Here is a 25,516-nt window from a genome sequence, read left to right as displayed (position 1 = left end):
CCGACCAACGATGAGACAATATAAGCTGGGTAATACTGAAAGACAATCTCCCACATTCCCACACTAATGGGGGAACCCAGCAAAATGGGAGAAAGGGGACACAGCCACAAAGGAAACACAAGAACTGATCTAAAGCCAGGGCTACACAATTAACCAAAGCAGCTAAAGATAGCGACTGAGAAACAGCGTCCAAGTATAAGGGATCAGTTAGATCAGTGCTTGTGTTTTCTTTGTGGCTGTGTCCCCCCTCTCTCCCATGTTGCTGGGTTCCCCCATTAGTGTGGGAATGTGGGCCAGTGTCTTTTAGCATTACCCTGTATACATCGTCTCATCGTCGGTTGGCGAGTGCTTCCCATTAAAATGAGAGGATTCTCTTTGTACATCACTTATGTGAATATCAGTTCTTTGAGTGCTGTGGGTATTACCTCCATGTGTGTACTTTGTGAGGATTTGGGAAATGCTCTTACCCGCGTGCACCATTTCAAAACATTTCAGGCTTCAGGTGGTGCAGACTGACTTCCTATTTTTGTATTTATCGATGCAGTGTAACCACGTAGATCAAAGCATTTTGTGTATACAAAGCACAATACATTAATAACCCTGTCACAGCTGTGTAGGAGTACATAAATAAAAGTGTCTGCTTTTTGATATTTATACTTGTTGCCAAGTGGACAGATTTTCTTTTATTATATACATCATCCAAAAATGAATTGCTAAAAAAATACACGTACCATATTGTTTACATAGTCAATGTTAGTGGAGGAGACGGATTTACCTGCATTCAAAAGTCCAATATTATGGTCAAATCCTATAAAGAAAATCACCATCAGTGTCAAAAAATTCCCTCCCTTTTTGAACTACTTTCATGCTATTTTTACTCCCACTTGTTGAGAATTCCTCCAGTTCACTGTCACTAATGACTTCTCCATCCCATTCCTCCGGGTCACTGTCACCAACGACTTCTCCATCCCATTCTTCATCAGGTATAATCTGCTCCTCTTTAACAGAGGACGTGTGGTCTTCATCCGTGGTCAGAGTCACGGCAGGGACAATACCGTTCTTTTTTTGGTGTGACAGTTGGGTGGAGAGTTTTAGGTTTTCCTTATTTCGATGTGCAAGTGCCTTCTCTGCTCTCACTACTAAAGATGCAGGGTTTCCTGTAAGGTGCTGTTTTTCAGAAGGCTGCATGAGATGGGCTGTTTGGGTCCTTTGAAGCTTCTTCTCATTTCTCCCTGGTGGCAGAAGCAGATGTGCTGGGTCATTGGCAACAACAGGGTTTCCTGTAAGGTGTAGTTTTTCGGGAGGCTGCATGAGATGGGCGGTTTGAGTCCTTTGAAGCTTCTTCTCATTTCTCCCTGGTGGCAAAAGCTGATGTGCTGGGTCATTGGCAGAGGGTGTGAGCTGTAATAAATCCCTTGTGGAGCCTTGCGGAATTTTTACTAACTGCTGGGAAACTTTAGCATCCTGTTTAATCCTCCGTTTCTCAGGTGGAGAAAATGTCGTCCTCAAAACTCTGCTAATGACATTGGTGCTGACACTAAACCCTTCAGCCAATCGAGGCACTGTCCACTCTTCAGGTAACTCCTGGTTTAAATATCTGCATACAAAAAAAACAGAGGAACCAATATCAACCCAAGAACATACTGAATGTCTTTAGATTGGGATGTTACTTTGTAAAACATACTTTCAACAATAAAGCAAAGAAGGGCGGGTCGCCGAGTTGGTCCTTTCTTCCATGTCAGGGGGGCGCAAACTTTTTTCCCTGCGCCCCCCTGCCAACAGTCTCCTCACTCCCCCTCACCCCCACTTACCTCCGCTCCGGCGTCATGACGTCACGTTGCCATAACATGACCTTGCGGCGTCATTTGACGCCGCGTTGCTATGGCGATGTGGGAAGAAAGCCGCCGGAGCCAAGGTAAGTAAAGGCTTACTGAGGCCCTGCAGCTCCCCCGGCACTTAATTTAAGTGCCTTCGGGAAGCGCGCGAGGCCTCTGTAAACCCCGCGCCCCTCCGCAGGCAGTCGCGCTCCCCAGTTTGCGCACCGCTGTTCCATGTAGTAACAAAACGAGGGAGAGGGAGTAGGGGGTATGATGCCTTTTATTGGACCAACAAGTAATTGATATGTTACATGCTTTCCAACCTCTCAGGGTCATTCACTGATACCCGATGGACCGTGAGAGGTTGGAAAGCTTGTAACAAATCAACTACTTGTTGGTCCAATAAAAAATATCATACCCCCTACTCCCTCTCTTGTTACTATACTTTCAATATTAAATGCAGATTTAAAGCTGCAGTTCAATCTGCCGTTTAAAAAAAAAATCCATTCAATATGTGCATCAATACAATCTGCACACTGATTAGCCAAGTTGCAAATCGATCCGTTCTCCTGTAATCGATTGCTTTGCTCGGGGTTATTTAATTCAGTTAATCCTGCAAAGTTGTGTGTGGAAGATCATGTGACAAGACAGTTACTAGATACAATTGGTGCACTGCTAGAGAGAGGGCGGGGCTCAAGAGCCAGAGCCAGTTTCAGAAGAGGAAGGGGGTGTGACTTTGTAAATGATTTCTATAGAAACAAAAAATGCTTGCTACATTAGAATACATTAAAAAAAGTCTTTAAAAATTGTTTTAAAAAAACAAAAATAATACAAGTATTTTCTCATAGTACAGAACTGATTTATTAAAAAAAAACATGTAGGATATTGCTTGAACTGCAGCTTTAAAGCACATTAATGCATACAGAACCACTGACAACGTTTAACATACATAGGGTTGTAGTTGAGTTTTCTTCTTCAGATGTGAAAATATTGTCATGTTCTAGAAGCCCAAGTAAACTTTCATGTACATCCCATACAGAAGGAATTGCAACTTGTCAAAACTTGTTTTCAAGACACACAATTATGGGATGCTGCAAAAGACCCATCTTAAGAAAGGGGTTCCTTTTACCTGATCTGTTCCATCGCCGCCCAAGTCAGGCTTCTCTCCGGGGGCCCACGAGGTTCCATTTGTCTTTTAATTTGTTGGAATAGAATTGCTTTCTTCTGTCGTTTCAGTGCACTGAGTAAAATCAAGGCAAACCGGAAGAAGCACAGATTATGCCGTTCACCAGGATTTACATGTACAATAGATTACTTCTACTTTGTGATAAAATGCAACATCTCACAGATCTATTGCATGATTGGGACTTCACATAACCCAATGGAATTGTACATTTAGGCCCATATTTACTCAACTGTGCTAAGTCTTAGCACACCCTCCAACTTCACCTATTTGGCCATATTCGTGCCCTATACTTGTTGGTTGTCAGGTATATCTATTTCTGCTAGTGTGTAAGAATGTGCCTCAACCAGGTTGCCGGAAAACCCTCTGCCAGGGGGCGCCGCAGATGATACTCTGCTGTCTGGAAACCTTCATGGGAGGTGGCCACTTGCTTGGAAAGTCTGGTATTAACGGAGGAACTAAAATGTACCCAAATGTCATTGCTCAAGGTTGGAGGGTCTGCTAAAGCCCCATTCAAAAAAAAAAAACACACACACACTCCCCCCTGCACTGTTATGTACACACACCTGCACACATACATATATATATACACACATATATATATATACACACACACACCTGCACAGTATGCACACACACACTGATATATATATATATATTTATATACACACACACTTCATACCTCTTTATATCCCGCAGTTCATCGTCCTCCGATTCTATGTCCGTCTCATACCCCGGGCCCGTCACCCTTATTCCCCGGGACCGGAGAAGCGAGGCCGGGGAGCTGCAGAAAGCGCGGAGCCGACACAGGGACACCCACATGGCGGCCATCACTGACAGCAACTCATCTGAACAGCGACTGATCGGGTCTAGACCTAGTGTTCGATATGCTCTGCGATCTGCTAATAGCCCTGAGTGATCATGTGTACTAAAGCTAGTCGCTAGTCACTCTCTCACTCTCTCACTCTCTCACTCTCTCACTCTCTCACTCTCTCACTCTCTCACTCTCTCACTCTCTCACTCTCTCACTCTCTCACTCTCTCACTCTCTCACTCTCTCACTCTCTCACTCTCTCACTCTCTCACTCTCTCACTCTCTCACTCTCTCACCTATTGCCTTGTTAAGAAAATGTACGTTTATATAAAGAGGGCAAACATTAAACATGGTGACGTCTCTGGGGCTGCGGCTAAGGCTGCTTTAACTGTATTCATTTTTCTCACGCTTTAAAAAATAATCCAACGTTACAGCCTAAAAGACGCACATAGAATCACCTCTGTATGAGAAGTGTATTGCTGTTATATTCTGGTATTTTATGTCACTTTCATGGTGTTCACTAAAGAGACATTTCTTGAAGAAACAACACAGAAAAATGACCACTTCATTATATTTTCACTTTCCCATTGCAGCTAATTTCTGGCAGTATAGGAGTCAAACTAATCAGTAGGCGAACATTACACATAAGTAAACATCCACGTAGCTAGTAAATATTAAACCTTTTATTTAAGACTCTCCCGGTGCAACAATGCTTTATAAACTATTCACAGTGTAAGAAATAATTAGCCACCCAACCCTGTCAAACCCAGCAGTAGTAGTTGTTTGTAATGTCATATTGCGTGGGGTGACCCCATTAGTGCTTGCAGCACGCAGAAGGGGTTAAGAAATCTCATTAGTGAGAGTGGATATAAAACCTTAGTTCATTTTGGCCGCGTATCAAATGTGTAGTACACTAAATCATTGAAATCTCTCCGTGAGATCCCATTCCTTCCCCTCTGTGGCAGAGGTTGGGTGTCAGTGCTCAGATACACGAGTTGTTCTTCTTCTCCTTGCTCTTTGTTTCACCTATTGTTACATTTACACAGTTTTTGACACGTGCTTCTGGTCTCTTCTGTAAATACGTAGAACCATCCCAAATCAGGCTTCTCTAAGGCCTCTGTATAATGGTTGTTGGCACATGCTCAGGTCCATCTCCTAAAGTAGAAACAGAATCTGTGGCACTCTGCATGAAATATATGTGTCGTTTTTAAACTGCTACAATGTAGGCAGTCATACATTAGTTAATTAGTTGGCCAGAAGTAGCCGCATCTTACCAGTTGATATTCAAGTTAAAGTTGCCAAGAGGGTTTAGTCTTTGTAAGTGATCCGTGCGCTGAGCACTGGGAGAAGAGGATGAGGCCATGGATAAAGGTTGCTCCCTAGGTGAGGTCCCACTGACAGCAGGTAGAGTGCAGCCTGTAGAGGGTGCATATGGAACTCTCCCCACGGGAGGTAAATTGTTCAAAGATCCAGAGACAACGCCATTAAAGCGGATTGGCTTCTTGTTGGTTGAGCCCCCTGGGAAGAAGAACAGATTTTATAAGGGATGCAATAAGACCGGGGTTGGCCAACTCCAGTCCTGAACGGCCACCAACAGATCAGGATTTCAGGATATCCCTGCTTCAGCACAGGTGGCTGAGCCATGAGCCATTTGTGGTGCAGCTGGAACTGATTGAGCCACCTGTGCTGAAGCAGGGATAGCCTTAAAACCTGACCTGTTGGTGGCCCTTCAGGCCTGTTGTTAGCCCCCCCCCCCCCCAACCCCCACTCTCCCCTGGATTAAGATAATGAATTAAAGTGACGCAACGACTTGTTGAGAATGAATTCTGGAATTTGTTAGAATTGTTTATCTACAATGGAGATGTAGGTATAACCACTCCTGGTTTATTCTGTGTGAAGATGGATAAGCAAACCTATATCTGGAAAGAGTTAATGCTCTTCAACTCTTGCACCAATCAAACAAATGCTTAGCCAAGGTTTCAATAGTGTGCATCGCTGGGGGAGAGAAACATCACCATTTCAATCAATACAAAAGCCAATTATGTCCCTTGTTTACTAAATGGTGCTAAGTTTTAGTGCAGCTTATAGCCAATTTACTTAAATAAGTGTTAACCAAGGGGCATTTAAAAAAACATTTTTTTTCTTTGTTTTAATATATGCTGCCTTTGATTACCTTTATTGAAAATAAATTATCTAAGATACTGATCGATTTGTTCTCACGCGATCTATCAGCAAAGATTTAGGGTTCACTAAATGGCTGCCTATCAGTTTCAATCAATCCTTCAGTTAGTGTAACTCAGCAGCTACAAGGTATCCTTATATTACTAAGGTAACATTATCTATTTTTACAGTTTGCAGCTCAAACTGCTGGGAATATTGGCAACAAATGATCACAAACAGGAAAGCGTTACAAAGATCTTGCACTGCTGGGGAGATGGGCTAAACCTGCTATAGAAATCACAGGATGCTCGGTATATCGCATTAAAAATGGCATTAAGTGTGGTGAAATCCCTCTCCCCCCTCTCCTCTCCCCCCTATCCCCCCTCTCCTCTCCCCCCTATCCCCCCTCTCCCCCCTCTCTCCCCCCTCTCCTCTCTGTTTGTTTTTTGTTTTCATGGTGTTTCCACCTATCGTAATTTTGACTGTCAATTTTATTAGTCTGTGTTAAAAGTTATTTAAAGCTGAAAATGTATTCTGTTAAAATGGAAAAACATATGAAAATACAAATAAAGGGATATTTAAAAAATGGCACTACGAGCTAAATAATAAAAACAAAAATGCAGAATTATCTAATACTACAGAACTGATTTATTTGAAGAAAAAAAAACACGTAGGATATTGCTTGGATTGCCTCTTTAAAATGTGTGTAGGATTAGCACCATGTTTCACTGCATGTTAGTGCATTGGGTACTAAAACCAGACCCGATGGAAAATATTTGCTTACTTGGCTCGATCTTGCTTTTGGCACTGGAGTACCTAATCTGGGTCCCACCTTTCATGGGCTTGGAAAATGGCATGGGCTCGTTGACCGTTGCAGTTGTCCGTACGTTTTGGACCTCGCTCCAGGTGAGAGTTTTTCGGTGCGGGTATCTCTTCCCTGCGCACTGTGTTGAAGGAGGGATTCGTCCTGCGCACATGTAACCAGGAATGTATCCTGGGTTCCCGAAAGGTTGGCTGCTTGTGACATGTGCAGTTGCCTGCAAGCCTGCATGGGTGGTTGGTCTTCCCAAGTAGGACATGGGAACGAGGGACATGATACCTTCTGAGTCCGGGTACATGAACAATGCTTGGGTAAGCCGAGTCTGTAGCAGGGAAGAAAGATACAATTGCCACTCATACTGCATCAATGTGTCTTTTCTGTCTTACAATAATTCAATGAGTAACTAAAAGCAAGGGGCTAACCAAATTGATCGGCAACATTGAAAACCCCCGAAATTCTGTCACTCCGGCATCTTAATTCAAATCTTTCATTATTTTACATATGGAATTATAAACACTGATTCGCAATGATCAAATTCAAACAGTTTTACAAATCTACATCCATATCTCACTTCAATCTATCCCCAGGCGGTATATGTAGATTGAATAATAAACTGAAACAATTGAAGTATAATTCATAATATGAAATGTCAAATAAAATCCTGAATCTTAAGTAAAATCAAGACTTCCTAATATTGCATATTACGTTATTAAGTAAAGTTTTCTAGCCCTGTACAGCTTTGATTCCCAACCTTTCATACACTGGACGCCCCCGCCCCCTGCTAGAAAATATTTATTCTGCGAACCCCTAATTAATCTCATTGCCAATTTATCAGACATCATTTGTATTACTAACAGAACTGTGTGCCCGATCCCAAGCAGTATAGTGTCCCGAGCTTGTGGGGGGAATAGATGCTTAATAAGGCACCAAACTGCCCCTCAGTGTGTGCAGACAGCATGGGTGGTAAAGCTGTCACTCACTGCGGAGCTTCCAAAGTCACGTCCCACCATGCCTTGCCGCTGTGGATGCAAAGCATTGTGGGTAGCAAACTTTGAAAGCTGCTGCTATAATTGACAGATATATCACCCATTCTAAGGTGCAGTTTGGGGCCTTACTAAGTGTGCAGTCCACACACGGGCTCAGGAACCCCGCTATACTTCCTGGGATCTGCCATAGCATCTTTTTTTGGCGAACCCCAGAGACACATCACGAACAGGGCCACAAACAGGGGGGGAACGGGGAGCCGAGCCCGGTGGAGGAGGGGGGCCCAGCCAGCTGGCCGACTGAACACGGAAGTCAGGGCCCCCTTCCTTCTCTTGGCACCCCAATAGCTGCTGTCGACAAGCCCACTACTCCAATCCTCAGGTCAGCCTACAGAAGTCTCCCCCCCTCATTGGTTAAGACCGCGGCAGATAGGGAGGAGCATGTGACATCAGCACGCGCCGGAATTTCCATCATTGAGCGTCAAATGAATGCAGAGAAGGACAGAAGGTAGTGTTGGGGGCAGCAGATGAGGTACTGGCTCTGCTCCCGCTCAAGGCAAGCCCTTCAGCCCCCCCCCCCCCCAACTGTCTCACTAGCCACCCCCTCCCTGCAACAAATAGCATCTTCCGCTCCCTCTCCATATAGACCTCCACAAAGTCCTGCTCTTAGGGCTCTGCACCATCTCCCTGCTGCTCCCTCAGGCAGGTCACCAGCTGTCTTCCCAGCACCAGGCAACATCCACACCCCAGCTGGCCATGGGGCCCAGTTTCTCAATTGCTCAGGCCCCTATTCCCTTAAACCACCTTATAAGCCTTCTCCCATGCTCATCAACCGCCTGGTACGACCTTTCCCTGTTCCTTAACCGCCGGCTCCGACCTTCACCCCCACCCCCCCCCCCTTGCCCTCGGAATCTCAGCCGCCCAAGGAACTAGTATGAGATTAGCAGGAGCAAAATGCAATTTTTCACACTAAAACTCACTTGTAAGTTAATGTAAATATATATGGTGCAGATGTTATACATGCTGGCAAAATGTTAAAATATTATCATTTTCAAAAAAAATGTTTTACTGATCTAAAATTAGCTGATAATAAGCTCTTGGCCATTCTACCCTTAAATTTATCTTCTTCTTTTTATTCCCATGTGAAAACATTATTACGTCAGTATTTATTGCATACTTGTTTTTTTGTTTGGGCTTCAAAGGGGTAGTATTGAGATCCCCGGATTTCAGAAGCTCTGTGCTCCACCGTGCGTAGCAGCTGGTAAAGCTGCTCCACGACCCCAAGCCCGCGGATGAGTTTCTCACGCTGCTGGAGTCCGTGCAATCTCTCCACTTCCTCCTTCTCGTCAATGTCCAACGGTTTCATCGAATCAATTTTCACTTCCTGCAACTTTCAAGGCGAACCAACAAAAATGAAGGACAGATCGGGATCTAAGAGGAGTCACGGTTTATTTTAGGACTAATCTAATAAAAACGGGGGGAATAGTTGGGCGTTCAAAACATAATAAAGCTTTATACTGTGTCGATCAGTATCACTTCCCGTAACGATACCTTTTACTATGACCTACGTGAGGTCTTCATAAATGTAACATGTACATGAGCTTTCAAGATCTCACAAGAAAATGAAATGGGTGGGGTATTAAAAGGATATTACCACCTGCGAGAGAGTCCCGTTTTCCTGAGGATCAGTAAAGGCGCTACACATCAGTCCTAAATATGTATATCAACACATTATAGAAAAAATAGGCTAAAGCGCTCCAATGCAGGTATATAAGAATAAGGTAAGCCAAACCACTAATCCAAAGTCTAAGGAATGAGTAATGATATTAGTACTTAATATCCAATAGTATGGGTACTATCCTCCTGAACACAGGTGGTAGATGGTACATGCCCACCCACCATCAGTCTCATTGGCAGGTTCCCCTGAACATAAATAATAATAACAGATCCTTGGAGTGGTAGGCAGGCTGTGCAGCTTCCAATGTATAGCAGAACAGGAGTAAATAGAGGATAAAGCGCACAAGCAAAAACGGAGCAGGAAGGACCTAAAATCAATTTTGCTTGTGCGCTTTATCCTCTATTTACTCCTATCAACACATTATAAATACATTTCTTTAGAGCAGTAAAGTCAGAAACCCATCAGGAAAATGCCGCATCCCCCTGTTTGTTATTTCCTCGCACCGCTTCATCCTTGCAGAATTCTGGAATGAATGAATCTCCCTGGAAGCCGGTTAGACCAGATCGGTGAAGTTCGGCCAAATCCAACATATGTAATGGGAGAACTCCAAGTGAATTGCAATACCTAAACTTCATAACACCCTTTTAATTGAGCCGATTTAATTGGTGCATCTGTTCAAAGATCGAACCCCTTCACTGGCAGCAGGGTAAGCAAAGCACACTTTAAAAAACAACGTGACAAATACTCGTTGCCCTGTATATATAGGGTGATCATACTTTTCCAGAGACAAACCAGGACAAATTTTTCACATGCGCGACTAGTAAGCACCCATTGCACATGCACACGAGTGGCTGCTCATGCGGGATTGGTGCTTGCCAGCCGTGCATGTGTGCGATCGCCGCTTGCCAGCTGCGCATGCGCGGCTGGCAAGTAATTCAAATCCGGAACATTTACAAAAAAATACAGGATGTCTAGCCATCCTATGTATAAGTGTCAGATGATTTCACTGGGTTTTGTGTTCGCCTTCCTCAAAATACTGTAAATACAAATATAGGATAAGGATCTGTCGTCTAAATTTAGCATAGGTCGAACTCGATGGACATACAGTATGTATTTTTCCAACCCCATGTAACTATGTAACTATGATCCTGGTACCTTCTGCTCTGGATTCCTGTCTCTGCTGGAAGCGGCATGAGCTGAAGGTCTCTTTGTCACCTTGTGCTTCACAACCTTTTCACCCGCTGACTCTCCTTGCCCATCATCCTTTCTGTCCTTCTTCTTCTTTCCACTGGGTATAATATCCCTTAGTTCTTGCTTCAGACGCAGCTCCTCCAACTGCTGCCTGTCAGGATAACAAATATATTATTTCAATCCCCCGAATCACATGCAGTTATTACCGCTCACTGCACCAAAACGTCTTTTTTTTTTTTTTTTTACAGTGAAAGTTTATATCGAAGAGAAAAGTGCAACTTTTTCCAAAAAGGGCACAAAAAGTTCTCAAGGCATTAAAAGCCGGGGTGCAAACTTCAGCACAGACGCCAATTACATCAGGTCATATACTTTTATATACTGCCATTTCTGCGGTAATCTGGTGAAAATGTTGTCTTGAATTTTCCTGCATTCCCAAGTAAAATGTTGTGAACATTTTGCAACAACGTAAAATGTCAGAGAAAACCACCACAAATCTTTGCAGCAGTGCCTTCTTAACGCACGCGCACGCTGGGCAGCTGCCCGGGGGCCCCACGAGCATAGGGGCCCCATGCTAATCTATGCACAGACCAGAATTTAACACTAATTTTTCCATCACCCGCCTCAACATTCAAATCTCCCGCTAACTCGGTAGAAGGAGAAAAATGACGACTTGTAGCGGCGAGTTGGCGGGGCCCAGTGCACGGCTTTGCCCGGGGGCCTGTAACGCTGTTAAGACGGCCCTGCTTTGCAGAGCTCATTTTGAACACATTGCGCACGGCTCTGATACGGGACATACTTGGCGCACTCCTCTCTGGCTCTCGAAGCCGCCGTCTCCTGGAACAGAGAGCCGCTGTGTTTGAAGAACTTTTCGTACTTCTCTGCGTTGGCTCGTGGGTAGATACGGCGATAACCTCCCAGGTGGCTGTCTTCATATTTTTCTACATGTTCCAGCCACGCGGCCTGGCTGCTTTCCAACTGCTCGCGCCTGCGTTCAGAAAACAATGTGTCAGGATGTGACATAGCGGAGGCGCTTTGTTTCCCAACTTCCACGTGGATAACTGATACATATTTAGCAGAAACAAAAATTGCACCGTGATATTATGAAACTTCATAAAAAGTATCATTTTGGCGCTGTCTTTAACACTAACAGCGCTGATGTGTATATTTGCACAATTTCTATACGTTTCTCACTTATTCAAATAGTAGCTGAAAACACCCAGCGTTGACTGGAAATTCTAAGAAACCAACCTCATTCCTCCCCACCTCCGCTCACCCCCCTTACCCCTTCTTCCTCTCACCCCCCCCCCCCATTCCCCCTTCTCTGTCCCCCTCTTCTCTATCTCCTTCCCCTCATCTCTCTCCCTCCCTCCCTCCTGCAAAATGTGGTTACGATATCTTATGAGGTGTCCAAATGCACATATGTCGCTTTTTCGCTTGTCTTTAGTAAGTACAGTGACATTTTTAATTGTGGGCCCAGCTAATTTTCTTTGTGACATGCAGCAGTATCATCATACAGTTGCCATTTCCGGGTGTTTTGTTTGGTGCTTTTTGTGATCCGTATACTTTGTCGGGGGAGACATTTGGTCACCTAGCTTCCCGGGGCGGGTGTCTCTGGAACAGGCGCTCTTTCACTCGTCGTTTATCTTCCTCGAGTACCTTCCTTTTGTCACAAGCCCGGAGGTTGATCAAGTTAAGGGTGTCGTACAGAAGCGCGTCCTTGACTTCTCGGTCCAAGCAAGAGTCTGTGGTAAAACTTGGGGAATGATTCACCTACCCAAGCAGAGAAACAAACGAAAAGCCTGAAAGAGAGCAGGGAGTCTGTTCTTATCAGAGGAGTCTAGCATAGGAGAGGAATCCCCCAACAAAGAATGAACCAACATCACCAGTTTAAAGGGGCAGTCCCTCCTACAACCAAAGTGTTATGACATGTCTAATTTGTCTCATCTGGGTGATTAATACCTCTTTTTTTAACCTAAATCTGATGCCTATAACTATATTTCATTTATTGTTTAAAAGGAGACTTGGGAGGGGTTTGATTCCCTCTGGCTGCTCCCTTTTGTGTGATGTCACTGTGTGATGTCACTGTGTGATCAGCCAGTGCTTGTACAGCCAGAGTCCCCCCCCCCCCCCTTATCTTTATTGGGTCTCTGATAGGAACAGGGTGAAAAAGGTTGGCATTAACAAACACTTCCCTATTCAGAGACCCCTAAGAAATTCAACTGGATGACCATGTGGAATTGCACATTCTATAGTAGTACTGCTCTGTACATATTCCCATCATTTCTAAGGCTATGGCCCCAGTCACTGCATGCACGCGTACGTCAGGGCGCCTGGTGGCGCGTGCACCAGTTTCAGCCGCGATCTGTGGTCGCGATGGGACGCGTGTCCAGGGAAGAGCAGGGGGAGCAAAGACAAGATTTTTGGCAGGGGCCAGAAGTCAACTTCTTGACTTCTCAAAATGCTGTCGCGCATCGCGCTTTCTGCAGGCGCGCGCAGGTAGTGACTGGGGCCGGCCCCATAGAGGGCCGTATCTTTTTCGCGCCATGCACGCAGTAGCGCGTCCAGCCGCGAGCACTGGGACTGAGGCCTAAGATACCAAACCATTACGCAAACTACCAACAGCAAAACAGACCGCTGTCAATGTATTCCTTGGACCCCTTATTGTCCTAGTGCAGTGGTGGCCAACTCCAGTCTATAAGGGCCACCAACAGGTCCGTTTTTAAGGATATCCATGTCGTTGACTGAGCCACGGATTGAGTCACCTATGCTGAAGCAGGGATATCCTTAAAACCTGACCTGCTGGTGGCCCTTGAGGATGGACGTTGGCCACCCATTGTCCTAGAGCCTTATTCTTTGTATCTACAGTAGCTGGAAACATTGAATGTTACCTCAAGTATCCACGGCTTTAATTTTTTGTCCAGGAGAATGTCAAACCCTAGAATCTCGAAGCAGGCACTGCCGGCAATGTGGTTTGGGAAACACGTGCGGTAGTTATGCTTCAGGATAGGGTGGGCTGAAATGAGAGTCTTGATGATAACATCTTCAATATCTTCCCACAGTTTCAATGCATCATACTTGTTGTTTTCCATCCAAGTGTTTAGTGTTGACAGCTTCCTGTTTGAGAAACAAAATAACAAACAATGTGTCATACCCACCCCATAAATATATTAACTCCTTCATCGGGGGGAAGAGTTAAACTCCCCCCTGCTATATTTTCATGCGTTGGTAAAATGTGTGCTTGTAAATGTAATGTGATCTATACACTGATCATTAGTTGGGAACTTCTGCGATAAGTATACAGCAGGGCCCCGCTTCTCGGCACTTCACTTTTCGGCGATCCGCCGATACGGCGACACCGAGAAGGGGGCCGCCATCTTTGATTTTCAGTCATGCGTGCGCAGAACGGGCGGTTGCGCCCGGCGCGCATGTGCAGACCGGTGTCTGCGCGCGCATACCGTAGTTTGCGCACGCAGACCATAGGCCGCGCATGCGCAGAACGGCGAAAACGCCGTTCTGTGCATGCACAGAACTGAAAAATCGCTGGATCCGCTTTCCGGCGATTTTCACTATACGGCGGGCCCCTGGAACGGAACCCGCCGTATACCCAGGGCCCCTGGAACGGAACCCGCCGTATACCCGGGGCCCTGCTGTATATATTTTGAATAAAACTACAATGTAATAGTTATAGAAAAAAGTGTAAATCAATTTTTTTTTTTACTAACTACAGCTTTTTTTTGTCTGGTTTCCATCATGTTTAGTTTAGAGCTCAACAATAAAAAGGGCTGATATCAGTGACTACTAAGGAGCCCTTGTTGATGACATCTAGAGTGGAGGACAACATTAATCAGCCCAGTACCTGCTGTGACTGCCGTGGAGCGGATGCTGTTGCTGTGAATATCTTGTCTGACCCTATGACCCAGAGTGGTCTAAATGCTCACAAACAAAGGCACTTATGTAAGTGAAATACCTTGTGTTTTTAACATTAAAAACAGTACTACACTATTTTGCTTTCCCCTTTTTTTATATGGATTTCCCCCCCCCCCCCCTTTGTATGGATCTGGAGTACCTGTCTGGAGATATAAGTTGGTAACTTTGAACAACCACAACGCTTTCATTTAACGTTAAACACGTGAGTGCAAATTTTATAGAAGTTCCATCACTAAAGTTAACTGTTGGAATAGACAATATTGCACTATTTTGTGTTTTTACTTTCTTTACATGTCCTGATGTGATTTGCGCACCTGTTTCTCCTTCGTTTGATTAACATGAAGATGTTATTCTCTGCGGATGAAAAAGTACAAGTCCCCGAGGCTGGGACTTAGCGAAGACTCCCTTCTTTCCACCGGTTTGCTGTATTTGGAGTTTCTTTTTTTACATAGCTACTATACAGGTGTAGCAAAATGCAACCGCTCCGAAAAAGATCAAAGCCTCAGCGCCCTGGGGGGGGGGGGGGGGTGGTCCCTACTTCAATATCGGACCTCCCATTGTGTTAATCCTTACTGCCTCCCTACTGCAGGGGGATGCCGCTGTTGCATTCCCGTGGCTGTGATCGGCAGTGCGGACGGTATGCCTGGCTACATCTACATGTGAGGGCTTGCCATTTCCTTCTCGTCGATGACATTCAGGTTTGTTTGATTGTCCTTCCTGTTGCAGCCCTGCACCAAACATTGCTTATTGCACTAATCTTTAGTCCTGTTTGTTACAGGCACAGATCCCTGCCCTGTAGAGCTTATAATCTATGTTTTTGGTGCCTGAGGCACAGGGAGATAAAGTGACTTGCCCAAGGTCACAAGGAGCCGACACCGGGAATTGAACCAGGTTCCCCCTGCTTCAATTCAAACTACATACCTTTTACTTCCAGTCGTCTCATCTCGGATAAAGTTTTCGTTGTGTTTGTTGATAGCGTAGTTGGTTAGGTGCATACAGACATCATCCTGGCAAAATGGTAGGAAATTATTACGTTTTCATTTCTCATAACAATGCCAGCTTTCATTCAAAGCCTATACGCATAAATTGCCTGTTACATAGTTACATAGTTACATAGTAGATGAGGTTGAAAAAAGACATACGTCCATCAAGTTCAACCTACTGTATGCTAAATTTAGACGACAGATACTTATCCTATATTTGTATTTACAGTTTTTTGATCCAGAAGAAGGCAAACAAAAACCCCAGTGTAATATCATCCAATGATATCTCATAAGGGGAAAATAAATTCCTTCCCGACTCCAAGAATTGGCAATCAGATTACTCCCTGGATCAACATCCTTCTCATGTTTTTTATTTGGTATATCCCTGTGTACCTTCCTTTCTACAAATATATACAACCTTTTTTTCTGAACATATCTATTGTATCTGCCATCACAGTCTCCATGGGTAATGAATTCCACACTGTAACTGCCCTTACTGTAAAGAACCCTTTCCTTTGTTGCTGGTGAAATCTCCTTTCCTCCAACCTTAATGGGTGACCCCATGTCATTTGTACTGCCCTTGGGATGACTAGTTCTTTTGAATTTGTTATGTAATGACACTTGTAATTAAAATACTCCTCAGATAGTTACAACAAAGAATGCAGGTGACTAAATTGAAATGGAGTAGGCACTTCATAACAAAACACAAGCTTGTCATGATAATAAGAGTGATATTACAAACTCTGCCTGGGGTGCAAGCTTCCCCTGAAATACTCATTTCTGCTAAAAGTTGATTTCTAGACAATTATTTAGTAGCATTTATTTTGGGATTCCAACTATGGTTCTTTACCAGGTTATTGTGGCTGGGCTCAATGTAATTCATGGTCGCAAAACGCGCCAGTCCTTCCCTGTAGATAAAAATGCGTAGGGGTTCGCAAGATGTGACGAGGACGTATATCCGCAGATCGAATTTAAATCCGTCGATGAGGAATGGCTGTGTAATGAAACCAAATATAAAATGAGTGCAACGTAACCAATACACCCGAAAAGCACATGTTCCCCGCCAGCATGGGATAGCGGTCAAGCTGCGAGCCTCATTCGGCAGCAAAGATGACAAAGGGAATATTTATGGCACATTCAAAATCTCAATGTATGCTAGTTCTGAACTTAATAATACACGTTAGCTTCACTCTTCAAATGTATCAAAGCCAGTCAGACACCCCCATAGTTCTTGAATAATGCTCCGTGACTTCCAATTCCCAGGGACGAGGGCGCCTTGCTTTTAAGCACTCCATGCGACTTCAGGTAAGTCATTTTAATCTTTCTGGGTATCCGTGCCAGCAAAAATAAACCTTGCAATTGGTAGGGGAGAGGTTTATTGGGCTTACTATGTGAATTAAGAGAGTAGTGGACTATTGCATTTTTTTTATATAGCCTAATAAAATGATATGACTGATTTTCTTAGAGGCTTATAACCCGTCGTGAACAGATGCCAATTTACATATGATAGTCACAGACATCGCTGAACTCTTTACTGTAGGACGGCACTTCAGGTGATCATGCTTTAGGAGGATGTGTACTGTTAAGCCAGGGGTGCTCAACTCCAGTCCTCCAGGGCCCCCCAACAGGTCAGATGTTAAGGATATCCCAGCTTCAGCACAGGTGGCTCAATCAGTGGCTCAGTCGTAGACTGAGCCACTGATTGAGCCACCTGTGCTGAAGCAGGGAGCCACTGATTGAGCCACCTGTGCTGAAGCTGGGATATCCTGAAAACCTAGCCCGTTGGGGTGTCTTGAGGACTGGAGTTGAGAACCCCTGTGTTAAGCCACCGTGGATGTTGCAATTCTACTGTTAAATGAGTTCAAATATCTTGAATGCCAGCGGTGCCTCTGTGGACAATGATTAAACCAAACGTTCTCCCCACACTCTGCTACCTTAGAAACATATTGCTGGCAGATCATGTGATCACCGTGCTTTATATCCTTCAGGCTCCGGGACAGAAAGATGCCTCTGCCTTGGCAGCCGCTGTCAGGCTTGCAGATGTACGTTTTGTTTTTCTTGGTGCGACAGTAGGCCTGGAAGTCGCCATAGCTGTGGAAAGAGCAGCGTCATGGATGTTAGTGGGGGGGGAATAGAGGGGCAACGCAGAAACAGCGGCAGAAGTGGGACGTGGGCATTCTGTAGCAGGAGAAGCTGGTCAGTTCTTGTGACCTCGGGGGAAGTCACTTTATTCCCCTGTGTCCCAAGCATGAAAGTTATAGTACGTTTTAAGCTTTTTGGGACAGGGATGTATTGTGCCTGAAAAATTCTGCAGTATGTACAGTGCTGCTTACACTGTGAGCACTATATAAATATATATATATTATGCATGTGTGACATTTTTACATTATTTTGTATTGTATTGTATGTCTTTATTTATATAGCGCCATTAATGTACATAGCGCTTCACATTAGTAATACATGGGGTAATCAAATAAATAACAGATAATATAAATAACAGATCATGGGAATAAGTGCTTTAGACATAAAAGTAACATTTCGGAAGAGGAGTCCCTGCCCCGAGGAGCTTACAGTCTAATTTTTAAAATAATAAATTATTTTACAAATCCTTTCCCTTCTATTTTGCGGCAGCAGTACCTACATAGTAAAGGGGCCTCTAATTACATCTCATACTGTAGTTTTTCTATTAAAACAAACGTTCCTTTCAACGGTATTTTACTCAATTTATTATAAAGTGATATTTCATCAATACATTGCTTTAAATGAATAGAACATGTGTTGCCTATTATTAATTGGGAGAAGGAGCGGCTCAGTGAGGAAAGACACTGACTGGCTTGATCCCCCTGTGCCTCGAGCACCAGAAACATAGATTGTAAGCTCCACGGGCAGGGACTGTGCCTGCAAAATGCCTCTGTAAAGCGCTACGTAAAACTAGCAGCGCTATACAAGAACAGGCTATTATTATTATTAATTGCTTAAAGGCTGCGTTGTATGAGATTCTAATAAATGGAATAAAACCAGGAATTTTTTTTTTGTTCTATAATAACAGATAATCAATTATATTAAATTGTTTATTGCACATGGCAGGGCTGCAGTGAATTAGGTAAATCACTGAAGTGTTTTAGCTCCGGAGTAGCTTGTCAAACATTGCAGACTGGCTGAAAAATATAAGTATTCAATAATATGCTCTAGAAAAATAAAGAAAAATAGTATACAAAAAATAATAATAATATGCTCTTAGACTCCTGAGCTGCAGGTTAAGAAAAAGTAGGTGACCACAAGGTGACCTTGTCCAGAGGGCACTCACGCCGCAGGCAGGCACCATGTCCGGGGAAAGATGTTGTACTCTTTGGGAAAGAGTTTCAGTAGGCGGTTCATATTCCTTGCAAGTAAATCCTTCCTGCATATCTCGATCATTCCTGGAAAGTGGTTGATTTTCTGTTAATGAGAATACACCGGAGTTACGGGCCATGTTAGAAGGGACCTTCCCCGGCCCTCTTGCTCGTAGGAGTCAGCAATGTTTGTTAGCTCCATGCAGATAATCCAAGTGATTACATGTACTCACTGTCCACCCAGGGGAAGTGGGGTGTTGCACAAAGGCTGTACCTGAAATCTCTTCATGTCCATGATACGTTCTAGTGAAACCGAGGAGTCGGTCCAGTAAACTGTCCACTCATCCTCATCTCCTACCTCCGTCAGCCCAGACACACGTGCAGCCCGACGCACTAGAACCGAAAGTAACAGTGACGCTTACAGATAAGCTTGTTTTTCCATCCTAGCAATGGCACCAATGATTAAAAGGACAACTTGTGCATAATAGCAACTTGGTTAATGACATTACAATATTGGGACAGACATTTGTCCTACCGCTCAACCTATTGATCAGTGGTGTAGAGAAACTGAGGTGCAAAGGGGATAAGGATAAGCATCAAACATATAAATATTTCCCTAATCAGGGAGACACAAAAGATTCCCTTCTGGATGCACTTTCAGATAAGTTACAGCTAGGTGTTGAGAACAAATGGAATCTCTGAGCTATAGCTACTGTACAGTAGGAGTTTGAGTGAAGTTAGTTTTTGATTTAGAGTGTTTTCTGTTCATATTATAGCAGTACAATTGAAGTAATATTCTCAATCAACAAAACTATTAACATTAGAGCAGATATCTCTCTCCCTCTCCTCTCTCCCCCCTCCCTCTCTCCCTCTACCTATCTATCTATCATAGGTACAATATACTGCATAGTTAGGGGTTTGCTTACCACTCTCATACTTGCAGCCGGTTAAACTTATACCAATTAACCTGAAAAAAAGGGTGAAAAGTAAGAATGTAATCTATCAGGGTTTGTTTGAAGATCACATTAGAAATATTTGTAATGTAATATTGTATTAGGATCTTGAGATCGACATCCACAAATAAGATTATCCAGAATTGTTATATGTTGCTTTCCAATAACGGAAGCGACCCAAGAGGTCTTAGTCAAAACAATACCCCTAAATTCCATTCCAGCTCATTTGGAAAAAGGCTGCAGGGGAACTAGTTATTATATCAATGTTTGTTATACTTAATATCCTATCTCTGAACAGAATAACGATTTCTGCCATTACATGTGTATCATTTCAGCGTGTTGAAATATGACGTGCTGCTGAAGTCTTTTTATTGGCTTCTGCAAAGCGGGTCATTCTCAGCAGGAAAACATCATTTTATCCAAGGGAGGGGAAGGGGGGGAGGGGAAAGGGGGAAGGGGGGGAGGGGAAAGGGGGGAGGGGAAAGGGGGGAGGGGAAAGAGGGGGGGAAGGGGGGAGCAGGGGGAAGGGGGGGGGAAGGGGGGAGCAGGGGGAAGGGGGGAGGAAGGGGGGAGCAGGGGGGAAGGAGGGGGAAGAGGGGGGGAAGGAGTGGGAAGAGGGGGGGAAGGGGGGGCAGGGGGGAAGGAGGGGGCAGGAGGGAGAAGAGGGGAGAAGAGGGGGAGAGGAGGGGGGAGAGGAGGGGGCGAGAGGGGGGAGAGGATGGGAAAAGAGGGGGGAGAGGGGAGAAGAGGGGGAGAGGGGAGAAGAGGGGGGGAGAAGAGGGGGGGGCAGGGGGGAAGGAGGGGAAGGGGGGGGGAAGAGGGGGGGAAGGAGGGGAAGGGGGGGCAGGAGGGAGAAGAGGGAGGAGAAGAGGGGGGAAGAGGGGAGAAGAGGGGAGAGGAGGGGGCGAGAGGGGGGAGAGGATGGGAAAAGAGGGGGGAGAGGGGAGAGGAGGGGGAGAGGGGAGAGGAGGGGAGAAGAGGGGGGGAGAGAGGGGGGGAGAGGAGGGGAAAAGAGGGGGGGAGAGAGGGGGGTGGAGACCCGTGCGCAGCCTGGCTTCATGACTCCAGAGTACTGCAACCAGTGTGAAGCCAGATACTTTAGCTAGTATTAAAATAGTATTACAGGAAAATGTTAAACACCTGCGTTTTTTCTTCCTTTTCTTTTTGGACATGTCTATTACTGTTGTGCTACAACAACTCTGCATTGTTTTTTCCAGCTGATGGTCTGATGTGTCCACCTGTGAGCTAAATTGACTGTTGCTTTTCCCATGAGGACTTCCCTCGCTGAGCTCTTTGCTCTCTGTTTGTGCCCGAGGAGCCTCCAGCGGAAACCTGGAACATTTTCTTTCTACACTTTCATTCTCAGAGTCTTTTGTCTCAGCTTCTTCCTCTTCATCTTCCTCCTCCCCAGAATCCTCATCTGATTCACTACAAACGTCCGATTCAACCTTCATTTTGCCAGGTCACACCCAAGGGCTGAAAGTTCAGAATAAAGAATTAGAACTTTCAAAATTATGTAGGGGTGTTCTGGTTTCCCCTCTGTACCTCCGCTGCAGGGCGCAATCACGGGGGGTGCTGTGTAGGGAGCGTCCGGAGGTTCCGCGGCGGCCCGATAGCACAGGGCACCGCCATGTTGTAATTGGCATTGCGCAATACTCATGCGCGACCGGAGGCACGGAGAGAGTTCGCGCATGCGCAGTGTAAGCGCACGAACGGCTGGCCAATAACCAGGAGGCTCTGAAGTAAAACTACAATGCCCATGAGCCTCAGCAGAGCCACATGATGTCAGGGAGCGAATAGGAGTGAAGGATTGGCTGGCAGGCAGGAAAGGGAAGCGTGGGGGAGAGACCACGCTAGGAGAGGGTGACGGAGGAGCAAGGGGAGAGGTTGTGTGTGTGCAGGGGGTCAGTGACCCACCTGCGTAGGCCAGATTTCCCCTCAGGCCCCAGTGCAGACCCTGAGTCACCATTAGCTTGTGGTACTGCAGGGAACAGCCCTAGAGAGAGACATCCTATTCCCTTACTGTATTAGCAGACAGGGACACAGTATTCTTCCTGAGCTGCTGTGTACGAACAGTGGTTTGGGCTCAAGCTGCTGGACATTACCAAACTCGTGAGAGACTACGCTGGATCGGCGGATCCTTTTCGAAGTCTGTTACCGGCTGCTGGAGTGGCCAGAAGGTATTTAATAAGTGCACCAACACCGGTACCTTCAGGCGCTGATCCCGCCTTGGGGGAGGGTTCTTTGGGGACACTGGGTTGAGTGACCAAGGGACTGAGTCTATACATTGGACACGGTGTGGGGTACACGCAGTGGTGGGAAGTGACATTACTCAACGTGGAGAGTGGCCAGGCCACTGGTGTATAATTACTGAGTGTGAGCTATTCATGTACTGTGATTATATGTGTTTTATCCCTAATAGGTGTAAGCTAAGGTTTTGCAGTCACTTATTAGTAAAAGGTTACAACGTTGTGGCTTGTTATCATTATTCTTACCTAGGGGAATCTTACTTATTGGGGATCCTGGGTAAGTGGAGGCGCTGCCAAGAACATATTGTTACCCCAGGCTCCCAGTTAGCGGAGGCCCAGATCTCGCTGAGCCAGCAGGTACACACAGCACTAGTAGTCTCTCTATATCAGCAGGAAAGAGGGCTACAATTAAATTGCCTTTCATGCAAGAAAAAAGAGAGGGTAGGTGCACTCACAATTGCGGCGAAGAGCAGCCGCGGGCGCTAATGTATACCCTGTTCATTTATGTAACTGTACTTGTAACCATGTATTATTTGTTTTACTCTGTGCCCAGGACATACTTGAAAACGAGAGGTAACTCTCAATGTATTACCTCCTGGTAAAATATTTTATAAATAAATAGTGAGTTGGGGCATAGCAGATACTGGGAAGAAAGAAGACAGCACGCCATTGGTCTTGGCAAAAAATGTTTTAATAGTGCAAAAGTAAAAGTATCAACGTTCTGGTCATAGCGTGGACATTTGTCACTAGGACGGAAATGTTGATCCTTGTACTTTAGCATTACTAAAACATTTTTTTACCAATTCCATTTGAGTGCTGTCTTTTTTTCTTCCCGGGATATTCTTAATGCAAGAAACCAGACCAGACCAGAGCAGACCCAGGAACTCAGCACATTATCATGATAAATTTGGAAGACTTTTTAATAACCAGCTCAGTAGCAGGTCATGTAGATTAAGTCATTTTGATAGTTTTTAAGGGCTTTATTTACTAAAGTCTACCGGCTAAAAAACAGGGGCAAACCAGTGCAAAAAAAAAAAAAAAGCACCAAAGCGATCCTTTCCCCCTGTTTTTTGTGCCAGTTTTGCAGCAGGGAGACCTTCTTAAGAAGACCCCTAGTAATTTTATCTATTGGTTCCTTAGGTTCCCAACAAGCAATGGTAGAAGGCAGACTCCGGGTTGGAATACACCTTAAGCTTTAATAATACTATGTAACAACCTCATGTATAGCACACAAGTATAGCAATTAGATAGCAAGCTCTTGAGGGTAGGGGCTCCCTTTGCCTTATGTTGTAATTTACCTGTTGCACTTATCCCAATTGTTTGTACTTTATTTCCCTTGCATTGTAATTTTGCGGTGCGCTGCGCACAATGTTGGCGCTATATAAATAAAATGATACATTTCCACGCAAGCCTCCTTCCACTGGCACGGCTGTGCAAAAAGACGTGTATAACAATTGACTCAATATGGTCACTTTTTTCATAAAATGTGCGCAAATGCACCCACATTTCTGTCCCCCAGACCTAGAAAGTATTTAACTGCGCATGCTACGCACATAATGCGCAGACCACCTTGCATTTGAGACATTTTTTTTCCCCAGTGGAAAGAGAGACCACACATTAATTTAATTATCACGGGGGGGTGAATTATCAGGGGGGATTTAATTAATTATATGGGGGAATTAATTAATTATCAGGGGGGTTTAATTAATTATCAGGGGGGTTTAATTAATTATCAGGTTTTTTTTATTAATTATATGGGGGGATTTAATTAATTATCAGGGGGAATTAATTAGCAGGGGGTTTAATTAATTATCAGGGGGGATTTAATTAATTATGTGGGGGGATTTTATTAATTATCAGGGGGGGGGTGGCTCATCATTTCCCCCCAAACATCCCTAAAGCAGTGCTACATCCTCAGGTCACGTGACACTGGTCCCATCCCCAGACCTGTATCACTTCATGCTATTGCAGCTGTTGCTAGTGGGTGGGGCGTTGCTAAGGACGCGTAACCCCGGTTCCGGGTCCCCAGGCTGCTGCTCTCTGGCCCCACAGCTGTATAATTACCCTCCTTCTTGTCCTATTTGGGGGGCTAACAGACTTCCCGCCCCTTTCCTCACCCCCTATTGCCCGGCTGGTAGCCCCGGGACCTCCCCTCCACCCCTCACTCCCGGGTCCGTACTCACCGGCTCTCCAGCCACACCACAACTGAGCCGTCACCATGGAAACCAGGGTGGGTCCAGCGCAGCGCGGCCGTGACGTCATCGCCCTCTTAACCCTGATTGGGCAGGTGAGGGCAAGGCGGGATGTCCATCAGCTGTTCTTGCACTGATACATGTTGCGGCTGCAGTCCCACTGCGGTTACTTTGTATCCTCCCTCCCTAGCCAGGGCGGTGATAACGCCAGACAGGGTCATAATGTGAACTATAGTGCATACATGATAAATCCAGTATACTGTACGCCTGAAGTCATATACAATGATGTATAATGTATTATATATATATATATATATATATATATATTATAATGTATAATATATGTTTATTAGTACACCTTTATATAGATAGTTCTCAAGCTATTACCGAGGGAGATTTTAGGTGAACCAGTGTACTTTAGAGCTGCCAAATGATGTGTGCAAGAGGTAGTTCCTGAATTTTACACGCACACACACACACTATTTTTCTCTCTGTCACTTCATAGACTGTATTAAATGTAATGTGACTTATTACCTTATTACACCCACAGTCACTCCTACCAACCATTGTGACCAACAGTGGTGGATTTTTCATTAGGTCCCATAGGCCTAATTTGGGGACGGAAATTTGGCCGCGCAATCCGGCCTGATGGGAAGTTCCTTAGCTGCTGCTGCCTCTGCCTTCTTTCTGCTGCATCAAATGATGCTGCAACGTCGCACGTCTCGCTGCCATGGCAACGAGACGCCATGTGACGTCGCGCTGGTGACGTCCGCAGCGTCATTTGACACTGCGATTTCGAAGACCGAGGGCGGCAGCACGGGGGAGGCACCATCAGGTTAGTGCCTATGGGCGGTGGATCTGGAAATCCGCAGCTGATGGCCAAGCACTGCACTTATTCCCTCACCTGCTGTCTCTGTAACTCTCCCAAAATACCACTTAGATTGTAAGCTCTCCGGGGCAGGGATTTCCTTTCCTATTGTCTGACTTGCTGCGCTAGTTGTATTATAATAATTCCCTGAACTGTATTGTCTTTGTGAAGCACTGAGTACACTGTCGGCACTATAGAAATAAAGACAGACAAATACATACATACATACAGCAGTTATAACATTTAGTGCTTACGGTTTTATTATAGTGCACGCCACCTGCAGGTAAAATGCATGTATTGCAGGCACAATGTCATATACAGTTGGTGCTGGGTATCCGACACTGTTTTCGATCGAATGGCTTATCCG

General features: G+C 45.0%; 2 protein-coding genes across 3 annotated transcripts; both read right to left on the bottom strand.

Annotated features, from left to right (window-relative positions):
• Nucleotides 1–641: 641 nt before the first annotated feature.
• On the bottom strand, nucleotides 642–3,864 carry NGRN (neugrin, neurite outgrowth associated). The gene is made up of 3 exons (XM_075575464.1): nucleotides 3,683–3,864; nucleotides 2,947–3,057; nucleotides 642–1,597 (listed from the first exon to the last, which is right to left on the bottom strand). The coding sequence occupies exons 1-3, from the start codon at nucleotides 3,829–3,831 to the stop codon at nucleotides 802–804; spliced, it is 1,056 nt and encodes a 351-aa protein (XP_075431579.1). The 5' UTR covers nucleotides 3,832–3,864; the 3' UTR covers nucleotides 642–801.
• Nucleotides 3,865–4,474: 610 nt separating this feature from the next.
• Nucleotides 4,475–24,321, bottom strand: TTLL13 (tubulin tyrosine ligase like 13). 2 transcript variants are annotated; one of them, XM_075575463.1, is made up of 17 exons: nucleotides 24,273–24,295; nucleotides 22,336–22,470; nucleotides 20,981–21,316; nucleotides 19,814–19,854; nucleotides 19,162–19,280; nucleotides 18,863–18,993; nucleotides 17,490–17,646; nucleotides 16,406–16,549; nucleotides 15,494–15,579; nucleotides 13,534–13,759; nucleotides 12,234–12,415; nucleotides 11,442–11,630; nucleotides 10,610–10,796; nucleotides 8,954–9,166; nucleotides 6,758–7,115; nucleotides 5,088–5,331; nucleotides 4,475–4,968 (listed from the first exon to the last, which is right to left on the bottom strand). In XM_075575463.1, the coding sequence occupies exons 3-17, from the start codon at nucleotides 21,292–21,294 to the stop codon at nucleotides 4,956–4,958; spliced, it is 2,604 nt and encodes an 867-aa protein (XP_075431578.1). In that variant the 5' UTR covers nucleotides 21,295–21,316; nucleotides 22,336–22,470; nucleotides 24,273–24,295; the 3' UTR covers nucleotides 4,475–4,955. The 2 variants fall into 2 exon arrangements, with proteins under 2 accessions (XP_075431578.1, XP_075431577.1); XM_075575462.1 differs by lacking the exon at nucleotides 22,336–22,470 and having other exon boundaries at nucleotides 24,273–24,321.
• Between the last annotated feature and the right edge of the window lie 1,195 nt (nucleotides 24,322–25,516).

The sequence above is a fragment of the Ascaphus truei genome, chromosome 18 (genome assembly GCF_040206685.1).
Source record: "Ascaphus truei isolate aAscTru1 chromosome 18, aAscTru1.hap1, whole genome shotgun sequence".
Taxonomy (NCBI): domain Eukaryota; kingdom Metazoa; phylum Chordata; class Amphibia; order Anura; family Ascaphidae; genus Ascaphus; species Ascaphus truei.
Note: the sequence above shows the minus strand (reverse complement) of the source record. Positions and strands in the feature narration are given on the sequence as shown.

Bases quoted from the DNA above. Each gene is read 5' to 3' on its own strand.
- NGRN (XM_075575464.1), bottom strand. From the start codon at position 3,831: ATGGCCGCCATGTGGGTGTCCCTGTGTCGGCTCCGCGCTTTCTGCAGC. The intron at 3,058-3,682 runs GTATGAAGTGTG...GATTTTACTCAG, and splicing joins GAACTGCGGGATATAAAGAG to TGCACTGAAACGACAGAAGA. The intron at 1,598-2,946 runs GTAAAAGGAACC...TTTTGTATGCAG, and splicing joins GCGGCGATGGAACAGATCAG to ATATTTAAACCAGGAGTTAC.
- TTLL13 (XM_075575462.1), bottom strand. From the start codon at position 21,294: ATGAAGGTTGAATCGGACGTTTGTAGTGAATCAGATGAGGATTCTGGG. The intron at 19,855-20,980 runs GTGTTTAACATT...CCTTTTTTTCAG, and splicing joins AAAAGGAAGAAAAAACGCAG to GTTAATTGGTATAAGTTTAA. The intron at 11,631-12,233 runs GTGACCAAATGT...TTCTGAACGCAG, and splicing joins CACCCGCCCCGGGAAGCTAG to GCGCGAGCAGTTGGAAAGCA.